The sequence below is a fragment of the Pomacea canaliculata genome, linkage group LG4 (assembly GCF_003073045.1).
Source record: "Pomacea canaliculata isolate SZHN2017 linkage group LG4, ASM307304v1, whole genome shotgun sequence".
Taxonomy (NCBI): Eukaryota; Metazoa; Mollusca; class Gastropoda; order Architaenioglossa; family Ampullariidae; genus Pomacea; species Pomacea canaliculata.
The window spans coordinates 6,117,926-6,138,318 of NC_037593.1; the positions used below are offsets into that span (position 1 = coordinate 6,117,926).

The 20,393-nt window shown below is 38.2% G+C and overlaps 2 protein-coding genes across 5 annotated transcripts in view; both read right to left on the reverse strand.

Annotated features, from left to right (window-relative positions):
• The window catches only part of LOC112561283 (synergin gamma-like), a 33,306-nt gene extending 26,677 nt beyond the window's left edge, over window positions 1-6,629 (reverse strand). For all 3 annotated transcript variants that reach the window (XM_025233662.1, XM_025233665.1, XM_025233661.1), the window contains exons 1-4: window positions 3,910-6,629; window positions 3,302-3,345; window positions 1,904-2,076; window positions 1,495-1,568 (exon numbers count right to left, since the gene is read on the reverse strand). In XM_025233662.1, the coding sequence (XP_025089447.1) occupies window positions 1,495-1,568; window positions 1,904-2,076; window positions 3,302-3,345; window positions 3,910-3,941 (323 nt within the window). In that variant the 5' untranslated portion in view covers window positions 3,942-6,629. The remainder of the gene's footprint in view (window positions 1-1,494; window positions 1,569-1,903; window positions 2,077-3,301; window positions 3,346-3,909) is intronic.
• A 139-nt stretch (window positions 6,630-6,768) lies between these two features.
• On the reverse strand, window positions 6,769-20,379 carry LOC112561284 (mitogen-activated protein kinase 7-like). 2 transcript variants are annotated; one of them, XM_025233666.1, is made up of 11 exons: window positions 20,227-20,379; window positions 18,347-18,950; window positions 15,629-15,814; window positions 15,044-15,151; window positions 14,626-14,837; window positions 13,552-13,804; window positions 13,116-13,390; window positions 12,546-12,663; window positions 12,120-12,242; window positions 9,467-11,789; window positions 6,769-9,235 (listed from the first exon to the last, which is right to left on the reverse strand). In XM_025233666.1, the coding sequence occupies exons 2-11, from the start codon at window positions 18,930-18,932 to the stop codon at window positions 9,046-9,048; spliced, it is 4,374 nt and encodes a 1,457-aa protein (XP_025089451.1). In that variant the 5' UTR covers window positions 18,933-18,950; window positions 20,227-20,379; the 3' UTR covers window positions 6,769-9,045. The 2 variants fall into 2 exon arrangements, with proteins under 2 accessions (XP_025089451.1, XP_025089452.1); XM_025233667.1 differs by having other exon boundaries at window positions 20,280-20,378.
• Window positions 20,380-20,393: the final 14 nt, after the last annotated feature.

Genomic DNA, 20,393 nt, shown 5'->3' on the forward strand with positions numbered 1-20,393 from the left:
GCATGGAAGAACGTGTTGGTTCTCATTTACAAGCTTTGTCCCATCAGAACATGACTGTAAGCCATATAAAGCTTGGAAGTAATGTCAAGGTGCCTGAAGACATAGTTGTCAACATAGTCTTGGATTTTGTCACCATTCCTCCTGAGCCTGGGACTGCGTATCTTGCAAAGCCTTTTCTGTACTTTGCCACACATACTGGAGTATGCTGCCTTTTTGTGGGATGACATAGGGTCATTCTGGTGTGCAAGGAAAATGAAACAGTATGGCCTGAATTTCTACATCATTCTTGTTTCATAATTGCTTTCTATTCAATCACAAGACAATACTGCTAGATGATGATGCGTATCAGTGGCTATCTTTATTCAGAAGAGAAGAAGAGAAGGGAGAAATGACAAACACTCTCAAGGCAGCTAACATAATGTCACATCCCCCAGTTCTTTGAAAAAACAGTATTGAAAGAAACAAAGTTATCAGAACGTAACACGTCCAGACCAAAGGTATCATTATTAAAATAAAATAATTCTTTTCAATTATATACAAAGTCTTTCATTTTCGTTGGCCTGATCTCCCACCCAGAATGGGTGGTTTGGACAGGAATCTACAAAGGGCTGACTAGTGCAGCAGATTTATGTGGAGTTGTCTTTGCTGATATTTGTGGTACCAGTCTTGATGTCAGCAGGTGGTCCAGAGCAAGATGACTATATCTTAAAATTCCATTGCTCCTGAATGCCAGACTGGACGCAGTGGACGAAAACTCTTCTGAATTTCTGTTCATCTGCAGTTTGGAAACATAGAGCCTCCTTGCATTCTTCTATACCTGTAGTCTTTTCTTTGGCAAAATGATGAGCTTGAGCTTGAACATGATGAGGCTATGGTCAGTCAAGCAATCATCCCCACACATAGCCTTAGTTACATGCACATTTCACCAATCCCTCTTTCTGGAGATGACAATGCTTGGAGCAGGGGTGTAGCCATGTCTTGATGAGGTTGGGTAAGTGAAATATGGTATTGGTGATGACCAGGTCTAGGTGTGCTTTACTTATTCCCCTTCCTTCTCCCACTATTAACGTGTAACGGGCAAGAACTTGAAATAATTTTGATTCAAGCAATAACTGAACCTTTTGTGATCACACAGTTTCTTGGCATTTTTTTTTTTAATCAATCAACCAGCCAACCTAATTTTAGCCAGTAGGCTAATCAATCCATGCTCATAAAATTTTCTCGAGGTATCAGAGCCATATGTCAATAGCTGTAAACTTTTTATGATGCTTCATTTGCTTGTTGTGCAACATGCATCTCTATGTTGTAGCTGTTGAACTGAGCATGAGTGGCACTGTATGTATGTTATTTTCTGAATATATCCGCTGCTTGTGTTGGTATATGCATTTTATTTTCCAAATGAGATAATATTCTCTGTATGTATCATGACTGTAAATCACATTGAACAGTGGTAATAGCACAATATAAAAGTGCTTCATGATTATCATTACTTGCCTGGCTTTGGCTTGGTAGGTGGCTGCAAGCTGTGGAGTGTAAGGTGGAGGTGGACCTGCTGGAGGTCTCATTTGCTATATTGGTAACAATTTAGACATTAATATTTAAAGACTTACTTATTTGCTGGATTAATCTTACAGAGTTAAGTGCAATATTTTTAACTTTTAAGAGCATCCTTAAATAGCATCATATCAAAACAATTTAGAGAGTCAAGTAACTTTAAAATGAACACTGAATATTCAATAAATGTATAATGCGTAAACACTTTATTGAAAGATATAGTTCGTTTAAAATGTTTTTATTTTCTAGCTCATTTAAATTATTCATGTATTTTTAAATAAAAAACTTGGTCCTTCATGCCATCAAGAGTAGGTATTTCTTAACTTTAAAAGAATTTTAATTAATTTACCTGCACAGGAAACATAGCTGGTACCACAGGAGATACTCTCATCATTGGAGCGGCCATCCCTGGAAAAAATCCAAGGTGTGGCTGCTGCCCACTAACTGACTGTGCCCCTGGACCTCCAAAAACAGGGTTTACTACCATTCCAACTCCTATACCTCCCTGAAGGTGGCTAAAACCTTAAAAGAGACATTTTTAGTTTAATTGTAAAGTACTTATATCTCACTGGTGTTGAGATATGGGTAGAGAGTACACAAGCATGTTTAACTAACTGCCCTTAAAAAATACATGATTTGATATTATATTGCAGAAATGCTTATAATGACTTTGTTTAACTGTGATGTGATACTCAACAGCCTGCTTACAACAGGCTTAACACAGCTCAGAATTTATAGACTTGAAAAACATTAATGTCAAAATCTTGTCTGTATAAAAATTGTGAAATGGCTAACATATTGCTCATCCCTTTTATCTGTAATTAACAAATCTTCTTCCAGTTTCTGTGTGTAAATCAAAACAGTACCATCACTAAAGATCTCACAAGAATGCAGTATACATTGTAAACTTTGGGATACTTATCCAGCAATTTCATATCAATCATATTTAACATTTAGTCCTATCCATATAAACCAATGATCACAAACAGATACCATATCTGATAAGATATGACTTTCTGACCCTGATGTGGGAAGGTCTGCTGAATGGCAATAATTCTGAACATAACGAAAATGTGCTAATGAAGTCAGATAACACTTTAATCAGGGCTTCTGCTTATGCAAAAAATTGTGTACAGTGCGCACTAAAAGTTCGGAGGACCCCTTCAATTTTCGTCAATGGGGTCCCAGGGGACCCCTTCAAATTTGGGTGAAGAACAGAAACAAAATTGGGTAAGTGTAGTGTCTGACATCGTAGCCCAATCTATTGTTGTCATCTGCTACAAGGTGAGAGTTACTTCCCTTGCACTGAGTTTTTTCCCTTACCGGGAAGAGTTCCATTAACCTATTTCCAAGATGTCCTTGACAGCGTGGTTAAAATCATCGTCTCAGAAACAGAAAGAAAGTGAGCACCCCAAGTACAGTGAGCATAAGCTCATCACAGATGCTTGCACAGACTTCATGGCACTGAAATCTCGCCGTTTCTGACTAGACATTACAGTGCTTTGTGTGCCTGAAAGACATTTAAACAAAGTAGTTGATTTGTTGGGTTGTTTTTTTTCAACTTTGTAAAGGGACCCCTTAGAAATCTGAAGAAGGGGTCCCTGGGACCCCAAAGAATTTACCCTTAGCAGAAGCCCTGTTTAATGAAAACCTATTTCTGACTTCTATTGCTATATTTGCTGGTATTTTTCATTTAGGTATACACTAACATGAAAATTATTCTTGTTACATAACTCATGCATATTACCTGGCGCTTGATGTACACCTCCTTGTCCCACCATATGAGGCAGTCTTTAAAGACACATAACCAAATATAAACATGCATTTCCCTTTATATATAGAGAGATCTAATTGTGTTATCATTGTGTATATAAGCAAAAACTTTATTTAGGAGGTTAGAATAGAACATTTAAACATTCAAAGCTTCCAATATAGTTAGCACGAAAATACCCCAGGTTTTGTTTTGATTTACATAAACAATGGGACAGTAACAGTTACATTGACTTAGTGGTATAACAGATTTTAAAGTAGACAGTCCTTCTTAAAAACGTAATCCTCTTCTAATCCGTACACGCATACTGAGAGCGTGTTTTGATATTTATTACATTAATTGCCACGAGTATCGCTGACGTAGTACTGTGCAAAGTGTCTAGGTAGTTGCAGCGAAGCACTAGCAGAGGGCTCATTTACGTTCACTTCCAATTACCCCAAAAAGGATCTAACCACTACAGGAACACCTATAACCAGTATTGAGATCATTCATTATTATTATGTGTAAATTTTGATAAATTTATCTGCTCATTTAAATGACAACTTGATCGTACATGTAACATTTTAACACACCCACTCACTAACCTGTTGTCTGCCATATTGGAAATCTTGTTCATCGAAGATCACGTTCGGCTCCCTCTCCAAGGGAGATAATGTGTAATTCACCACGTCCGTGATTTCCCTAATCACAGCTCGTTAATTACAACACGGATCCTTCTTTTTCCGCGTTCGAATGAATGCAAGTTATATCCATTGTTTTGTGTGGGCAGCAGACTTTGCGGCGGCTGATCCCATCATCCCAGAACCCGACATCTGAGGAAGTATTTGGGAGCCAGATTTGTTCTTAGGGGTAGAGCGGACAGGACTGCAGAAAGTATTGTAGAGTGCATGGTCCGTTTCTCTTTTATGCCTCTCGAGATTGCTGTGTCCGGTCCTTAAGCAGAGGATCATGTTCATGGCTTGGAGGAAATGTGAACTGCCGCCATTTTTGGTGTAGAACTGCTTCCTTAATTTTGTCTGCAATTACTGTTTAATACTTGCTTCCTTGTATGGCAAATAACATGGATACTCCTTACCCTGCCTTTCTTTGCCAGCTAGTCTAGTCTCTCATTTCCTGCAATCCCTTAGATCCACTGCAGAAAAATCCTGGGATGGGTTTTTTTCTGTCATTATGTTGATGTTGTTAGTGACTAGTGCCTGGTCGGTCTGGCTGAGAGGAAGATTGCCTTCTAGACCTTAGCTGTTGTAAAAGTTTTTGTAGCGACTCACCAGGGCAGTTGTAGTGGCTTCCTCTCTAACAAGTATACAGCTGAATACATACAAGAAAAAAATGCAACGGAAGTTGTGAATCAAACTAAAACTTTAAAAGTGATTTTAAAGCTTTACCATCTTTAATAATAATAGCTGTGAATAAATTATACAATGAGCCAGCTGTAAAACACTGCTGGTAAACATGCCGGATGCCGGGAAAATAAAACAGTAAAGTCTCCCAGACGCCATGAACAAACCATGAACTTGTATTACTGGACTGCTGGTAGACGATTGTTTTCCCAGTTAACTACTAAAATGAGGCAGTTGTGTACAAAGCTTCCTGGTTTAGACACATTCTTTGTTCAGGCTCGCCGAGACTAACAGTGGAGAACTTCGCAGGAGGCCACCTATTTACGTCCATGAACAGACTGATGTGGAAATGTATGGCATATGTGGTGTCCTATGTTGTCTGAAAAGGACAACTTCCTCTTGCCAAACAGAACAGCGAGGAAGAGAGTGGGCAAAAAGACAGGGAAAGATGGCATGATATTTATTCTAGCCCAGAATGTCCCATTGGCACTAGGTCAAAAGGCGAGACTTAGCTACCATCCAGAACCAGGTGATTGGCAGGCTGCCTGGCCTTGTCTGGTCGAACATTTCCTGGGATGCCACCATGACCGGGAACCCAGACAGTGTCCTTATAATGAAGAAGAATCAAATGAATAGTATGGAAATGGTCCACAGAGAATTACCAGACTGATAAAGAAGAAGAACTTGGAGGGCAGATAATGAGCCAAAAGTGAGTTGGAAGTTCTGCTTTGGATACTGGTAAGCATGAAGCAAAATAAGCAAGACAGCATGAAGCTCCACCAAGAAAATGGAAGAGTCATCAGAGACAAGCACAGGATACCTATTGTGCTGAAGAAAAGTTATGGGCTATGTTGTCACCCAAATGAAATAATATTCTCTGTAATGGGAAGGCTAGGTATTGGGCCTTCTTTTGCACTCGTTGAGCTGTTCGGCATTCACATGAGAACCATGGAACTCGAAGTTTTCCATAACTGGTTGGATCTGGTCTCCATTTGCAGTAAGGTAGCCAAAGCAATGTCATTAAATACTGGGGTAAAATGTCTCATGGGTGATCCTCTGTGTGGGACTTGGCTGCACCATTACTAGGTTAAAACTATAACCTAGAGTCAGGCGGTGCAGAGGGCCTGAAAAGTTGGCCAGTCTGCCTTTAACAAGTTCCACCTTTGGTAAATGACTGTGACATTCTGTGGTAGGAAAATGATCACTGCCACAAGTCATTACGAGTTCTCCAAATAAAGTCCAGCAGTACAGTAGGGTTGACAACTAACAAGTCCACAGCAAAACACAGCTCTGCTGTACGGTCTGCTAACCTATGTGAGCTAGCATTTAAAAGGGTGGCCCCCACTGAAGTCGAGAAGGAGGTTGGGCTAGAAGATCATCCAGGTTTTGCTGGGAGATCCAAACGGGAGGTGGAAGATGGATACAGCAGTGATAGTTTTGCCCATAGTCACCTGGACTAATAGCTTCGAAAGGAGTGGAGAGCGGAATTTGGCTAAATAATAGGTGAGAGTAGAGAAGGCAAAGAGAGAAGTGTCGCTTGTCTTCATCCATTTCTTGCTCTCGAAGAGCTGTAAGGCGATAGGAGACAAAGTAAAGGAGGTAAAGGCAGTAGTTTCAGCTGTGATAGCCCCAGATGAGTGTTTGCATGGTTTGGATTTTTCTGGAGGTGATATTGGAAGGGTCTTTGTTGTGACTTGTGGTGGAGGGTGTTTTGCATTGGCAGATTTTCCTGATGATGTATTGCATGTTTATGTGCGGGTGGTGATGCTTACAACGGAGTCCAACAAGGGGATGCGACCGAGCGGTATCACCTAAGGTATTTCCAGCAGGGCCGCAGAAGGAACAAACTAGCCTACAGAGATGGAAACCAGATTGACCCAGACCACAGCCTTTTAGCAAAGGCAGGGCCCAAGAAGAAGGGCCCACTAGGGCTCTTTCTATGTTATACCTTTTGCTGTTGTAGCACTTTATCAATTAGGCATACTTTCCCTTCTTTAGGGTGAGGGAATGATGCAAAAATAGAAGTTTTACCACCTTCATAAACTAAAATTGTCACTGTCATTGTCCCTCCCCAAAGGACACAAAACAACCAACAAATCAGTATTACATCTAAGTGAAAAACCTTTTTTTTATTATTAAAAATACATTGAAATTATCACACTCTGCCTCAAGTAGACCACTACAGGTATTACTATTTTCGAAATATATATTGAAAGCAGCAATGAATTAGATTATGTAAGAACCATTTACAACTGTACATAATAGTAACCATTAGGGTCAGGAAATACAAATGCAGATTATTAAAAATAGCACTAACATTTACATAATTTAGAGCAGACCTGGGCAAACGCCGGCCCGCGGGCCGGATCCAGCCCGCCTCCTGTCTCTGACCGGCCCGCCCGCTGGCCGCCCACCAGTAAATATACTATATATACAGTATTGGGTAAAACTGAGTTAACTATATTAGTCCGGCCCTCTAGAACCATCCCAGTTTCTCATCCGGCCCCTTGTGAAAATTAATTGCCCACCCCTGATTTAGAGTCTATTTTTCGTACTAGCATTAACATCAACAGTTAAATTTAACATTAACACATTTCTTCTGGTAGAATATCCAGCCTTTCCTGTCTTTTGAGGCCACTTCCATTCAGGATTCCCTAACGATGTGATGAACTGTAATGGAATAACCAAAAATCAGTTTAACTGAAAAATGATATTTATCCTATCAAGTAGCCTTCAATAAAGTGGACAGCATTTCCCAGATATGAAAATAGTAATAATAATTAGTAGTAATAGTTGATGTAAAACATGCACCTTGCCTGCAACGGTATGGTCATGTTAATGAAAGCAATGATAATGAAAATACCAATTTTTTTATAGTTAATATAAAAAGAAACTCAACAAGAGCAGCTCACATAGAAGCTGCACAACATGGTCAGTCTTTTGCTTCTGGAGAATGATGCAAGCACATTGTTAAGCTTTTTAAAGCTTTGAAAGATGGCATTTGGGGGTAAAATTAAAAAAAAAAAAAAAAAAAAAGCCAAGTAGTCCAAACAAGACAATGCAAATACAGAATAGCACTTTAGTAGATTCAACTGTTAACAATGAAGGTCTGGTAGTGCCAATCCTGTTCAAAGAAGATGGACCTGCCACCTTTACTGAACAGGCAACTTTGTGCACATCACTAAATGAAGCCAGAAGTGTCTCTCATGTGCACACACTAACACACACACACCCCACGTTCACTGTATGCTAATAAAAGGCACAAAACACATCAAAAATCACCTGAAAAAATTTTCCCTATCTTATGTAGACCATAATTAGCATAGTTTTTTTTAACAAGATCACATCATGGGTTCATGAACCATAAAATGTTCCAATAACAAATTATATAATTATTTATTTACATCTTGTAACTTTTAATTCACAAAAAAAAAAAATAAATAAACTTGATCTATCCTTCAACAATTAAAAATACATTAATGCTCTGGCAAACATCAATAAAATAAATTTACATTACTCTGACCTATCAGCAAGGCATTAAAAACAAAAAAACTGATATTAGTGACAGGCCATCAAGAGAGTAGAAATAAACTGGAAGAAGTCTTCTTTAAAAAATAAAAAATTTACAGAAAATTGTTTTGAAAAGTGACATTCCTTTCAAACAGTCTAACAACTTTATGAAATGAAGATTAAAAAAGGACCTAAAATATTAGTTATTAATATCAAGTATGCAAATGTTTTGTAAATACTTAAAAATAAACCCTTTCTGGAAAGAGCAGGATGGGGACGGATGGCATAGATTTACTCTGTTGTATAGGCAAACTGTTAAAAATGCAGTATAGAATAGATGTTGAGGATCAAGGCAATGGTGATTTTTGAACAAAAGTTTCTAGCATGTTTCTCTTGTGCCTGTGTAACTCTACAATGGCAGCTACTTATTGAAAAATAAGAGTCAATTGCTTTAATGTTACCACAATGTTGAGTATCAACTTTATGACAAAAGTTAATGACTCTATCACTTAGAATAATCAAAACTTTTTGAAAGACTAAAACACTGTATAATGTATATTGCCTACTTACATAAGGCAGCCAAAAACACTTTAAAAACTGACACATGGTTTTTCAAGAGTGAATGTAAGCTATGCTGTAAGTAAATGCTCAGTCAAATGCATTGTCTTTTGCAAGTTATATTTTCATGTTTCATATTTTTCCCATCACAAATGAAACAATGTATATTGTTAAACATAATTAGAAATAATTTATCAAAAAGCATCTTCCACAGCTCTAGCATCTTCAACAGTAGTTTCTTTTCCAATCTTTGAGCATTTTATGTTTGCCAAAAAGTGTGACATGATATAGTGCTAATGTAAGAACCACTCTTCACATAACGCTTGTATCCCAGTGCCTGTCACTATCTGTATTACTAGAACTGAAGTCTGGCTCAAACACCGGGGACTGCATGCTAAAATCCTGCTCCAGTGCATCAAGGTCTGCCTGACTGATGTTTCCCGTTACTTCCAACCAATCAGCCAGCAGTGACGAAGACAAAGGACTCAGCTCTGCTCGCATGCTGCAAACAATAAGAGCATTTGCTTTATCCAGAGCAATTCTGGATAGTTGAAGAAGTGTTTGCTATCAATTACGTCCTTGAAGAGCATCTAAATGTTCTCTCCCAATATGATGATGGCAGAAAAACAACCACATGCACTCCTGTACTCCCAAAAGAATGTGTATGAATGCTCACATACCTGCATACGCACAAAAACATACAGAGTACACAATCCCAGTTAGCATTACCAACCTGTTGTTTGTATCCAAGGTATCAGCCATCAAAAGATCAAGGTCCATTCCCACACCATAGCCAGCACCAGTTCCTCGGGGAGTCAGTGATAATGCTGGTGGGAAAATACTCTCAAGCTGTGACTTGGACAGCTGTTTGCTCAGCATGGCAATCAGGTCGGCGCTGGCATCCTGCTTTGGGGCTGACACTCGCAACCCGGGACCTTTGTTTCTTGGCAAGTGGTGCTGCTGTTGCTGCTGCTGGTCTTGGGATTGCTGTGGTTGCTGTGGGTTTTGTTGAAGAGGCTGTGTCAACAGTTGCTGCTGCTGATAGCAATCAACCAGAGGGCTGTGATGCTGGTGTAGCGCCCCCTGGTTGTGTACATGGACATGCTGCTGCTGCTGTAACATTTCTGACAGCATCTGTTGCTGAGGTGGCTGTTGCTGCTGTGGCTGGTGATGATGAGGTGCGATGAGCTCTTGAGGCATGCAACATTTCAAACTCTGAGTCTGGAATATTTGACCTACTGCAAATGAATTCTCTGAGGCTCTCCGTGGGGAATGGCTCTCTACCATGTGTGCATGCACCAGATCTGGGTGAGACCCAAAACAGGGACATTCAGACATATCAAAATTTGACTGGGTGATTGGCACTTTCATGCCCTGGTAGTCGCCAGTGCTTTGCACAAAACTAGAAAACTGGTCAGCCAGGTGAGTGGAGCCAGCAGCAAGGTGTCCAAATGACAGACTTTTTCTATTCTCTTCATGCTGAGGTCTCTCGCAGTGTGAATACTGCATGTTTTCTCTCGGCATCATATAAAGATTGTGACTGTGAACACATGCACTGTCAGCCACTTGCTGGGGTGACAAATGAACACTACTCACACTACTCATGCTACTTGCACCACCTGCTCCTGCAAACACTGCCCCTGAGAAGCAAGTATTTGTGGACAAAGCAGTTGGTGTTGCAGCACTATTGTTATATGAAGGCTGAATGCCAGCTGGTTGGCTGAAGAAGACTTTGCTGTCTTGGGAATGTAAAAGCGAAGGAGAGGTTCCTTCAATCTGCTGTGAGAACTGTCCACACTGACTGAAGGCATATACTTCTTGCTTGGATGTCCTATCCTGGCTACTGGTCACAAGAGAAAAAGGTGACTTTGATTCCTTCATTCCCATCATTCCTATGGGATCTGTGTCTCTGTGGAACACGGTTGAATCAACACGACCTTGGGAGTCTGTACAATGTCTGTCTAGAAATTCTGAGAGATCTTGAGGATCATGGGGTCTGTCAACTACAGGGATATCTGCGGCAGATAGGGTAGTGACACTTGCTCTTGAAAAGGAGTCGGGAGTGCTAGCATGGCAACCGAAGCTGCTCTCAGGCATAGTGGCTTTTCCTGTCTGCCCATACTCTGGTTGCGTCGTCTGGAAATGTGTCTGCTGAACATGTAACGACAGTCTGTTTAGGTTTGTGTGGGCACTGACACTCTCTTCTTGCACATTTACACTCACTGGAGAATGAGCGAATCCTGGACTAGAGGTTCGCTGGTTCAGTGCCAATGGAGGCAAAGAAACTGCAGGACTGGTCTGCTGACTGGAGCTAAAGGGACTGGCACTTGATGTCATGGAAGATGGCAGAAACACAGCTCCTGCAGGCGTCACACCTGCTTGAACTTGACTGTCACTGGCAGTGGACAAAGCCTGGTCTACATGAAGAGGTGTGAGTGAGCATCTGGAGTTAAACCCCTCTCCATGATTTCCTCCAGACACAGCTGAAGGTGTCATTTTTAAAACCTCTTTTAGAACCTCTGCCTGCTCCTTTGTAATGTGAATGCCATTTCCTTCTTGACCTTGCAAAGTGAGAATAGGCATCATGCCCCCTTCAAGAAAAGATGATCTTGAATTCTGTTGTTGCTGATCAGATATTGGTGCCAAGCTGTGTATTGCTGTCTGCCCCTGGACAAGATTCCCTTGAAGGCTAACCACTACTGGATTGTTGTCAGGACCAACAATTTGTGCCAAGCCAGATGACCCTTGGGGCATAACTATGGGTCCAGCTATTATAGCGACTTGACTCACATAGTCACTATGCACATTTGTGGGTGACGTAGATGATGACCCAGGATGAGCTGGTGAAAAGTTGGATGTTGACTTTGTCTGGCCTACTGAAGAAGAATTAGCTGGAGCAGGCTGAATGTAAACCAGTCCAGTGCTTGAAGCTGCTGCTGAAGTGGCCTGTTGGTGCTGCTGAGTAGATGTCTCTTTGGGCTGATTTTTCTGCATTCCTGCCCAGCGTGCTAAAAGTTCCTTGTCAGCATCTGACAACTGCACTGTCTGGGTAACAACTACGGAAAAGGTAACAAATAATTTATTGATCACACTTAACAATGAACTATTCTGGCTTACCCTTACCAACAAGTAGTCCTTATAGGCTAAAACTACTACAAAACAAGATGCTCAAGCATAAAATAATTGGTATCTGGGGACCAATGCAAGAAACCCTACTGAACCTACCATTTGATACATCTCAGATGTTAACTAAGTGCATAGAAAAGGCAACATTTTCAATATCAAAGGATCAAGCTCGTTCAAATTTGGTGAGTTTTACGATTTAAATATGTAGATTTTTACACAAATTGTAAAATCATAATGAAACGCACTTTGAACAAACATACCTTTCTTATCGCGTATTTTTTTCATCTTTTCTCTATCTTTCTTCTTCTTTCTTTTTTCTTCACGTTCTCGCTGTCTTTGGGCAGCTGTCACTGCCCTTGGCTTATCTTCTTCTCCACAAGATTCTGAAAAAAAATTTAGACTAACCCTTTGGTACAAGCTGTTTACAAAACTCAAGTCATAATGTAACGAGAAATGATGACCTTTTTGAAGAAATGCATTTTGCCATGTTCACTGCTTAAGTAAACATTCAATTAAAACTACAGCCTTGTCATGTAAACTCATTCCATTAAATTTGAATGCTCACAAGATTACCAGTACACAAACAAATAAACAAAATGTTAAAACACAGACATAAACAAGATGAAGCAAGTAAAAAATTTACTAATTTTTTGATTGAAATTCTGTTATATGAATCTTGCAACTACCTGTACGATGTCGATGACTTAGAAGAGCTTGTTTGACAAGGGCTTTTGTGTCTTCTGATATCGTCTTCTTCTCACCAATTTTTTTCTCTCCTGATCTGTTGTCTTTCTCTGGCTCATGCTTGAAAGGACACAGAAATTATTTTGTAGGGGAGAAGACATATGAACATCAGACAGAGTTTGTGATAAAGCTTTTCAGATATCAAATTTTTACAGTTTACTCAAAGTGTATTTTAAAAAAAAATCTGCAAAGTAATAAGTTAATGAATGATGATAGGCAGAGAAAGGCTAAAAACTAGTGTGAAATTGTAAGTTTTAATAATTATGTAGATTTTTACACACCAGAACCTCCATACGTTTATTTCTGTGCTATGAAAAGCCTCCATTTTAAAAATTAGCCACACTTAACTCATTTCTTGGTTAGCTTGCATTACAAAATGGAGAACAAAAGTAATGAAATGTGACAAAAACTAATAATAAGCAGAATAAAGATCAACCTAAAGAGCTTCATGGCATAGACTTTTTTTTAAAAAGAAGAAAATGTCAGTGGTTCTTGATATGTGGTACATGTACCTGTTTCTCAACTAATGGGGTACGTGGAGTCTGCATTACTATTGCTTTGCTTCCATCTGTGGACTGAGCACTAAGCATCTCCACATCACTGGGACATGGTAACTGCAGATTAGATGTGTCTACAGACACAGGTGATTTCTTTGTTGTGGGTTTGTCCCCAGGCTTCTTGAAAATTTCTGACTGCTGCAGCTGATTTTGCTGGTGAGTGGGTGTGGTATTCCTGCTGTTGTCTGGGCATTTTATGACCTCTTCTGTTATGGATGGACTCTCACACTCTATTTGTTGGAAAACAAAATATAAACATCCAGTCAATCCATTTCAACAATGTAATCAATTATAGAAAAATGAATATAAATACCACTCCTATGAAAGCAGGTGGCTCTAAGGAATATATGGGATAAACACAACACATGGAAAGAAATAAGAAGAAACACACTTAGGGTTTCATCTGTCTTTTCGCCATTCTGGGTAGGGCTCTGGTTCAAAGCACTCATAAAATTCTGGAAATCTGTGAATGATGGTGGCAGACTTGTATTGAGTGGAACATTGCATGCATCTGGTGAATCTTCTGCCTTAGGAGCTGGCCGTAAACAGGCAGAAAAGCTAAGAGTTGGTGTTCGAGGCTGATGAAATTCCATGATCTCTTTATATATGACTTCTCGCAGTTGATTCTGGTCCATGTGGAGCAGCTGTGGCACAAATTATTAATCACACTGTCATCATAAATATCATCAGCAGCAGAAAATATCACACAAAAAGAAAAAAAAAGGAAAATACAGTAACTATTGCTTCAAAATAAATTCAGTAAGCATTTCACTAAAATTTTTATTTCAAAAAAAACCTTTCAGACCACCATTTCTTCTTTAATTGCCATAATGATCTCTAAATTCAGCTAATATACAAATAAAAACTACTTTTACTTCAGAAAGAGTGCTTGTACTTTATACCCAATCAAAAAAATTATAAGATGTTCTTACATTTCTATGTTTAAAAAAATGCAAACTGTAAAAGATATTTATGATTCACATTGTATTCTACTTTTGAAGCTTTCTGAAAAGCAAACTACTTCTAAACGATATCATAAAAAGCAGAAATTATGTGTAGTTCTGTGCCAAGAAAACATAAACAAAACTAAAATTAGTCTGAAAATAGAGTAAAAGGAGTAAAAACTAAAAATCTACCAAATTTTTACTTAGATATTTTCAGTTTGGAGCCAATAAATTCCCACAAAATTGCAATGAAACAATGGCTGTAGAGGGCAGTGAAATAAATATGGTTTAACAAGTATATGGCATGGTATGTGAAGCCCACCCCTCTCACTTTTACCTTCCATAATAAATCAGGACTCTTCTTTTACTGGACAGGCAGAAAGCATTTCCAGTCAATAGTACAAGTCAATGTTAAACTGGCAACCTTCTTCTCTAAGCTGTAAGCTCATATGCACTAGCCACCAACCTAAAGAACCTCATCAAATGAAGTTTTACAATTACAACAAAAGTGCAGAACAAACCTCCTTCTCAAAATCAAACTCAAAGGATGGTACACATATGGGTTCATCATCAGGGTCATGATATTTGGACAGAAATGGGTGCTGCAGGGCTCTGTCCACAGTGACGCGTTCAGTTGGGTTGATAACAAGCATTTTGCCCAGCAGATCCAGAGCCTTCTTACTGGCTTTTGGGAACAGTGAAGTCCACGGCATTGGTTGGCGATGTCCTAGACCTGCAAGCATACACAAATTTCACGAACTCCTGTGCAAGTAAGATACATGATTTTTAAACTCTTTTGCATGTCCTTTCAGCAAAAACTATAGGCACAATGTCTAAAAATGTTTTCTGAATGATGAATACACATCAGTTTTCTATTTTTGTTTACTATCCATGCAGAAATGAAGCAGGTTAAATTATAAGGATCTCAAATACACACACCTTTTATAATTCTGCAGAGAATATCATTCTGACAATTTTTCAGCACTGCTTGCGATGGAGTTCCCAAGATACCCAACACAAGTTTTACCTGATGAAGATAATCTTTTCCTGTAACAATTATAACATTAAAGTAATTAACAACAATTCTTTAACATTCACATGTTTTTGTAGCTGTTAATAATATAATCAACTTTTCTACATGTATCATTTTATCTGTCTACATATGTTGCAAGAGTGAAATAAATAAACACAATAACACAATAAAATAAAATAACACAATAAATAATGCATTAAGAGCAGCAGATTTGCCTTTGATTGAAGTTTTGAGTTAATAACTAACTTTTCATAAAATATGATTGAAAAATTTAAATGCATTTTTTGGGGAGTTTTTTATTTTTGATTTGGGAATGGATTGAGTGCTTCAACAAAATACTTAATTTCACCATTGCTGTCAAGGCCAAGATGTGATGTAAAATAGAAATTTAATCACCAATTTAGATTAAACATTACTTATTTACAGTTTTGTGGAACTCATTTTTGCAAGAAGTGCTTTCAATGTATGATAAAAATATTTCAAATTTTTACCTGGGAAAAGATGCTTTCGGCCCAACATCTCAGCAAAAATACAACCAACAGACCACATGTCAACTGCTGTGCCATACTCCAAGAGAGAGAGAAGAATCTCAGGAGCACGGTACCATCTTGTTGCCACATACTGAGTCATGTAATGAGATGGCTCTTCAGGCTTACAGTTGACACCACGAGCCATGCCTGTCAAGAAAACATGAGATATAATGCCTCAAACTTTTTGATGGTAATGTACATGTTTCTGAGTGCCAGTCATGACTGAATCTTTCTTTACAAGAATCTGTCATCATCAAGAAAGGTAGGCATTCATATCTGCTTCATCTTCATCCTCTACCCTCAAACCTTATTCCCATCCCATGGAAAGAATCTTGCCATTTTGTCCTCAAATATTGTGAAATCTTCAGAATTAATGCCAATTCTGTTTCTCATCAATTCTGCTACACCTTTCAAATAGTTTAATGGGAAAAAACTATAAATGCTTCATTTCATCTTAATAGAAAAGTTTTCCAAGTAAGAGGTAGTATGGTAAGACTGTCTTCTTCTATTCTCCATGTATATGAAAGATTAATATCCAAGACAGACTAATAAATAAGGCAAACATATCAAGCTATGATATCTATGGTACACAGAACTTATACAAACAAGTTTGCAATACTATGTTGTCACATTTCAGCTTACTTTACTTTCTTGCTTTTTTCATATTTTTTTTCTTATTGGATGGGGAGGTTTGTAAGCTGCACCATGTTTGTGGAGATGGATGGACTCTTCTTGTGGTGAACATTATCATGATCAATATTTTTTATTAAAGAAATAAAGTTAATGATGTTTTTTTCACTGATGGTGATATTTAAATCCATTTTGGATGCTCCTCGAGGAGTAACAAAGACTAAACTAAACTAAACTTGGATACAAATATTAGTAGCACTTTGAACAATACTGCACCCAGAAACATATAAATATTTTGAAAGTCAAATGTTCAATTTGCAACTCACAGTCTGAGCTCCATTGCAAGAGTTCCACAATGAACAAAACTGTACAACATTAAAGCACTTTTCCACATAAATGTCAATGAAATTTTCCAAATCTAGCAGACAGCTTTCAAGCAACTGACTCTTTCTGGGCCCACCATGGTGGCAGGACCTTAGACTGCCTTCTTTAGCTCATCTTCCAAAGACCTATAATCCCAAATCCTCACAAAATGGGACAATAGGATTCAATAATAGAAGCTTAACCTTGACATTGTGTGCATGTGGATTTTCACAAGAAAACAGTTTCTTTAGGCACACACAGATCTGAAGAGGAAGGAAGTGAAGAGTGAGGAGGACAGGGTTAAATATTTGATCTGTAAATCCCTGCACAACGTCCTGCAGGACTGAGGTTTGGAATACAAGAGATGGTTTTAGAGATGATGATAAAAGAAAAAAAGATATACAGAAAAAGTAGCAGAGATATTATTCAGTTATAATATCAACTAGTTCTGTACAAATTACCTTGGTTAATTTTGTAAAACACCAGCTACTGCTAATGCAATATGACACTTGTTAAGATATCTTCTGTTTATACAGTCGCTGAACACCTTGCCTCTATACATGTGTTATTCCCCACTTTAGCCTGCATCAGTGTGAAGAATAAGCCAGTGAAAAATATATGAAATTATACCATTGGCACAAACTGAAAATGTGTTAAAACTACTTGAAGTTTAGCAGCAGACAGTGCAGCAATGCCTGAAGGACAAGGCATTTTGCTGACAGCTGCCTGCTCACCTTGAAAAAGGCAACATGCAAAAGCAACATCCTGCCAAAGGTTCTCTCATGTGATTGGCTTTGAAGAATGAGCAATCTGGTAAAGATGTTCCTATCCTGGGCTCTACAGATACATTTTGTTTGTTCAATATGACCTTGGTACCCAAAATGTATGCTCAAAGTGACTTGGTTATCCTGAGAAGCAAACACTGCAGAATCTATAAGGAAAAGAACTACGTGCTCATATTACATCACAAACATTAAGAATGCATAATCACTGATCGCTGGAATTAAAGCTAAAGGAAAGCAATGTAGACACATGTATATAAATTGTATGGTGACAGAATATTCCTAACATTCTGTAATTGCACTTGTGACTTAATAAAGTTTATTACTGCTAAATACATGTAGTAGCACCCAGGTCAGGCAAATCAAAACCCCCAAAACTTGATATTCACTCAGGTGTCAAAATGAAGCATTTAATTTAAAAATCAAAATAAAAACCAGAAACTAAAAAATGTAACTTTCTACATGAGGCAAAGTATGTTACATAATGTACTGATTTGATTTAAAATAGTGACAACTTTTTAAAAAAGACCACTTTGTTTCTTTGTTTCTTTTCTTTATTAACTCTATTTTAATTTGTTAATGGCCAAATACCAAGTTGTTTAATAAGACACCTATTTGATATCCTATTATTAGTTTAGTCCTTGTTACTCCTATTAGCAGGTTATAATGATTAGACACTATGCCTCTAGGAAGGGAAAAGGTTGTCAGTTTGGGTATTACACAAAGTACCAATCAGCTGAGGTATTAGCATTAAACCAAAAAACCTCAAACAAACAAAAAAACTCCAAAGGTTTTGATCACAAATTCTTTCCAATTCTTTTTCACTCTCACACTCATACACACATATTCCTCATTGAAACAGAAATATTCCCATATAGCTACATTCACATTTATCATGACTTACCAAAGTCTCCAATGCGGACATGACAGTCCTCATTGACAAGTAAGTTGCTGGGCTTTAGATCTCTGTGTACAACATTTGCTGAATGGATATACTTCAGCCCACGTAAGATCTGGTAGAGAAAGTACCTGATGTGCTCCTCAGTGAGAGCCTGTTCTGAGTATATGATGCGATGCAGATCACTTTCCATAAGATCAAATACCACATAAATGTCCTTGAAGTCTTGGTAGCTTTCTTTTGGCTTGAGAATCTCTCGGATTGAGATGATGTTGTCATGCTTGAAGTGTTTCAGAATTTTTATTTCCCTGTATGTTCGTTTTGCAATAGCCAGAGCTTCAAACACATAAGGAATTTTCTTCACAGCTACCTTCTCATTTGTTCCGGTGTGAACTGCTGAACACACAACACCATAAGCACCTATCCCAATTTTTTCTATTGGATTATAGCCTGTATTATCAAGATCAAATTTTATATTGAATGATCTCTTGGTTAAGTTCTTTTGGATGGCTTCCAGTTCTTTAGCCCTATTGTCCCCAGACTTGAGAACTGTCTTTCCCTGGCTTGGTAAGTTCTTGGGTGTGGTTGACATTTTCTTTCTAATAATGTTCTGAAACATAAATATGGTTGGCAGCTATAGGTCAAGAATTTATAGCTATTGTTATAATGTGCTTCTAAAATTGAAATGTTAATAAGTAGTTAACTAAGACATTTCAATTCCCACACACTTGAATATTTTCCATGGAGGCATATTACATCAAATACATAAATAACATTTAACAACCTAATGTAATAATAAATAGAATTCAAAACTATGCTATCTGAACACAATCTAATAAAAATGTCATCTCATTAGAAGATTTGAAAAATAATTAAATTACCTAAGAATAATGCACAAAAAGCAACCTGCCATAGCTGGAAGTCTTTATTATTATTATTGTTGCTATTTTGATGCTCAGTTATGCTTCCTATCACCATCTGAAGTTATCAGTATATCTGGCCGTTCATGTTCTCTTGCAGCTGCTACATTGCCATTTCACTCCCCTGGATGAATAACTACATCTTCTTTGTCTTATTCTTCTCTGATAATTTCACATGGCATGAGGCCTTTAAATATCTTATCAAGACCAGATATCCTCTAGCCATGTCCAAACCATTGTAAACTGAGTTGCTTGACAGTGACCAAATCATTTAGTAAAATGGTGGCTAACATATTTGCATGGTTCTGTTTAAAATAGGTAGCTGAGCTTGTGTATCTCTGTTGTTCAAACAACATATGACTCTTTTGGTAATGTTTGACGTTAACAGCTGCTTGTTTCATCGGTGATTGATTTGTCTTTGGGCCTGGGATGATTTCACTTTTCGGTTTTGGGGCGAAATGGGCCTCAACCTGGCTGAATTAACTTTTGCTGCCTATTAGTTTGATCAGTGTAAGGGAACACTCAATGAGTTATTTCCGTGCTGATTAATGGGATAAGTTGTTCCCTGTATTTGTTGATGCACTGTCAGTTCAAGTTGTTTTTAATGCCTTTTATACCCAATGCTGATTAAGTACTCGATTTAATACCTGCACCTGTGTGGACTGGGGTGGTGACTTCAGGTCTGTCCTAATACTTCTGAACTTCATCTATCTTCACAATGATGGATTGTTTTTGTAAGCTTCGGCAAAGAATCGGACGTTAAAGAGTTCTATTAAGTTTTGCCACTGAAACTTTTGTGTGTATATCTTGTGGTGTGTGCGAACTAACACCGGAAAGAACAAACAAAAAGTTTTATATGATGGCCTCCAAAATGAATAGACGTATATTACTTCATGGACATGATTACTTCCAGTAAAAGAGCACATGGATGAAATCTATTATTAATGCAATCATTGTCAGACTTACCAGTTTTCTTCCAGTGTCAAGATAAAAGAAAAATAAATTAGGAAGACGGATACCTTAATATGGTAACAGTTGACTACGAATCACCAATTAGTAAAACGATTGTTTGAGGGCATGTTTACATGCAGGATTACGGAAGTGACAACCCTCGCCAAGAAAAGTGCACTCTC

What these genes read in the sequence shown, in the direction of transcription:
- LOC112561284 (XM_025233666.1), bottom strand. Translation starts at nt 18,932, where the DNA reads ATGTCAACCACACCCAAGAACTTACCAAGCCAGGGAAAGACAGTTCTC. An exon ending in TCTCTGCAGAATTATAAAAG is followed by an intron (nt 14,838 to 15,043) that starts GTGTGTGTATTT and finishes GTATGCTTGCAG; the next exon opens with GTCTAGGACATCGCCAACCA. An exon ending in AAGTCATCGACATCGTACAG is followed by an intron (nt 12,243 to 12,545) that starts GTAGTTGCAAGA and finishes ATTTTTTTTCAG; the next exon opens with AATCTTGTGGAGAAGAAGAT.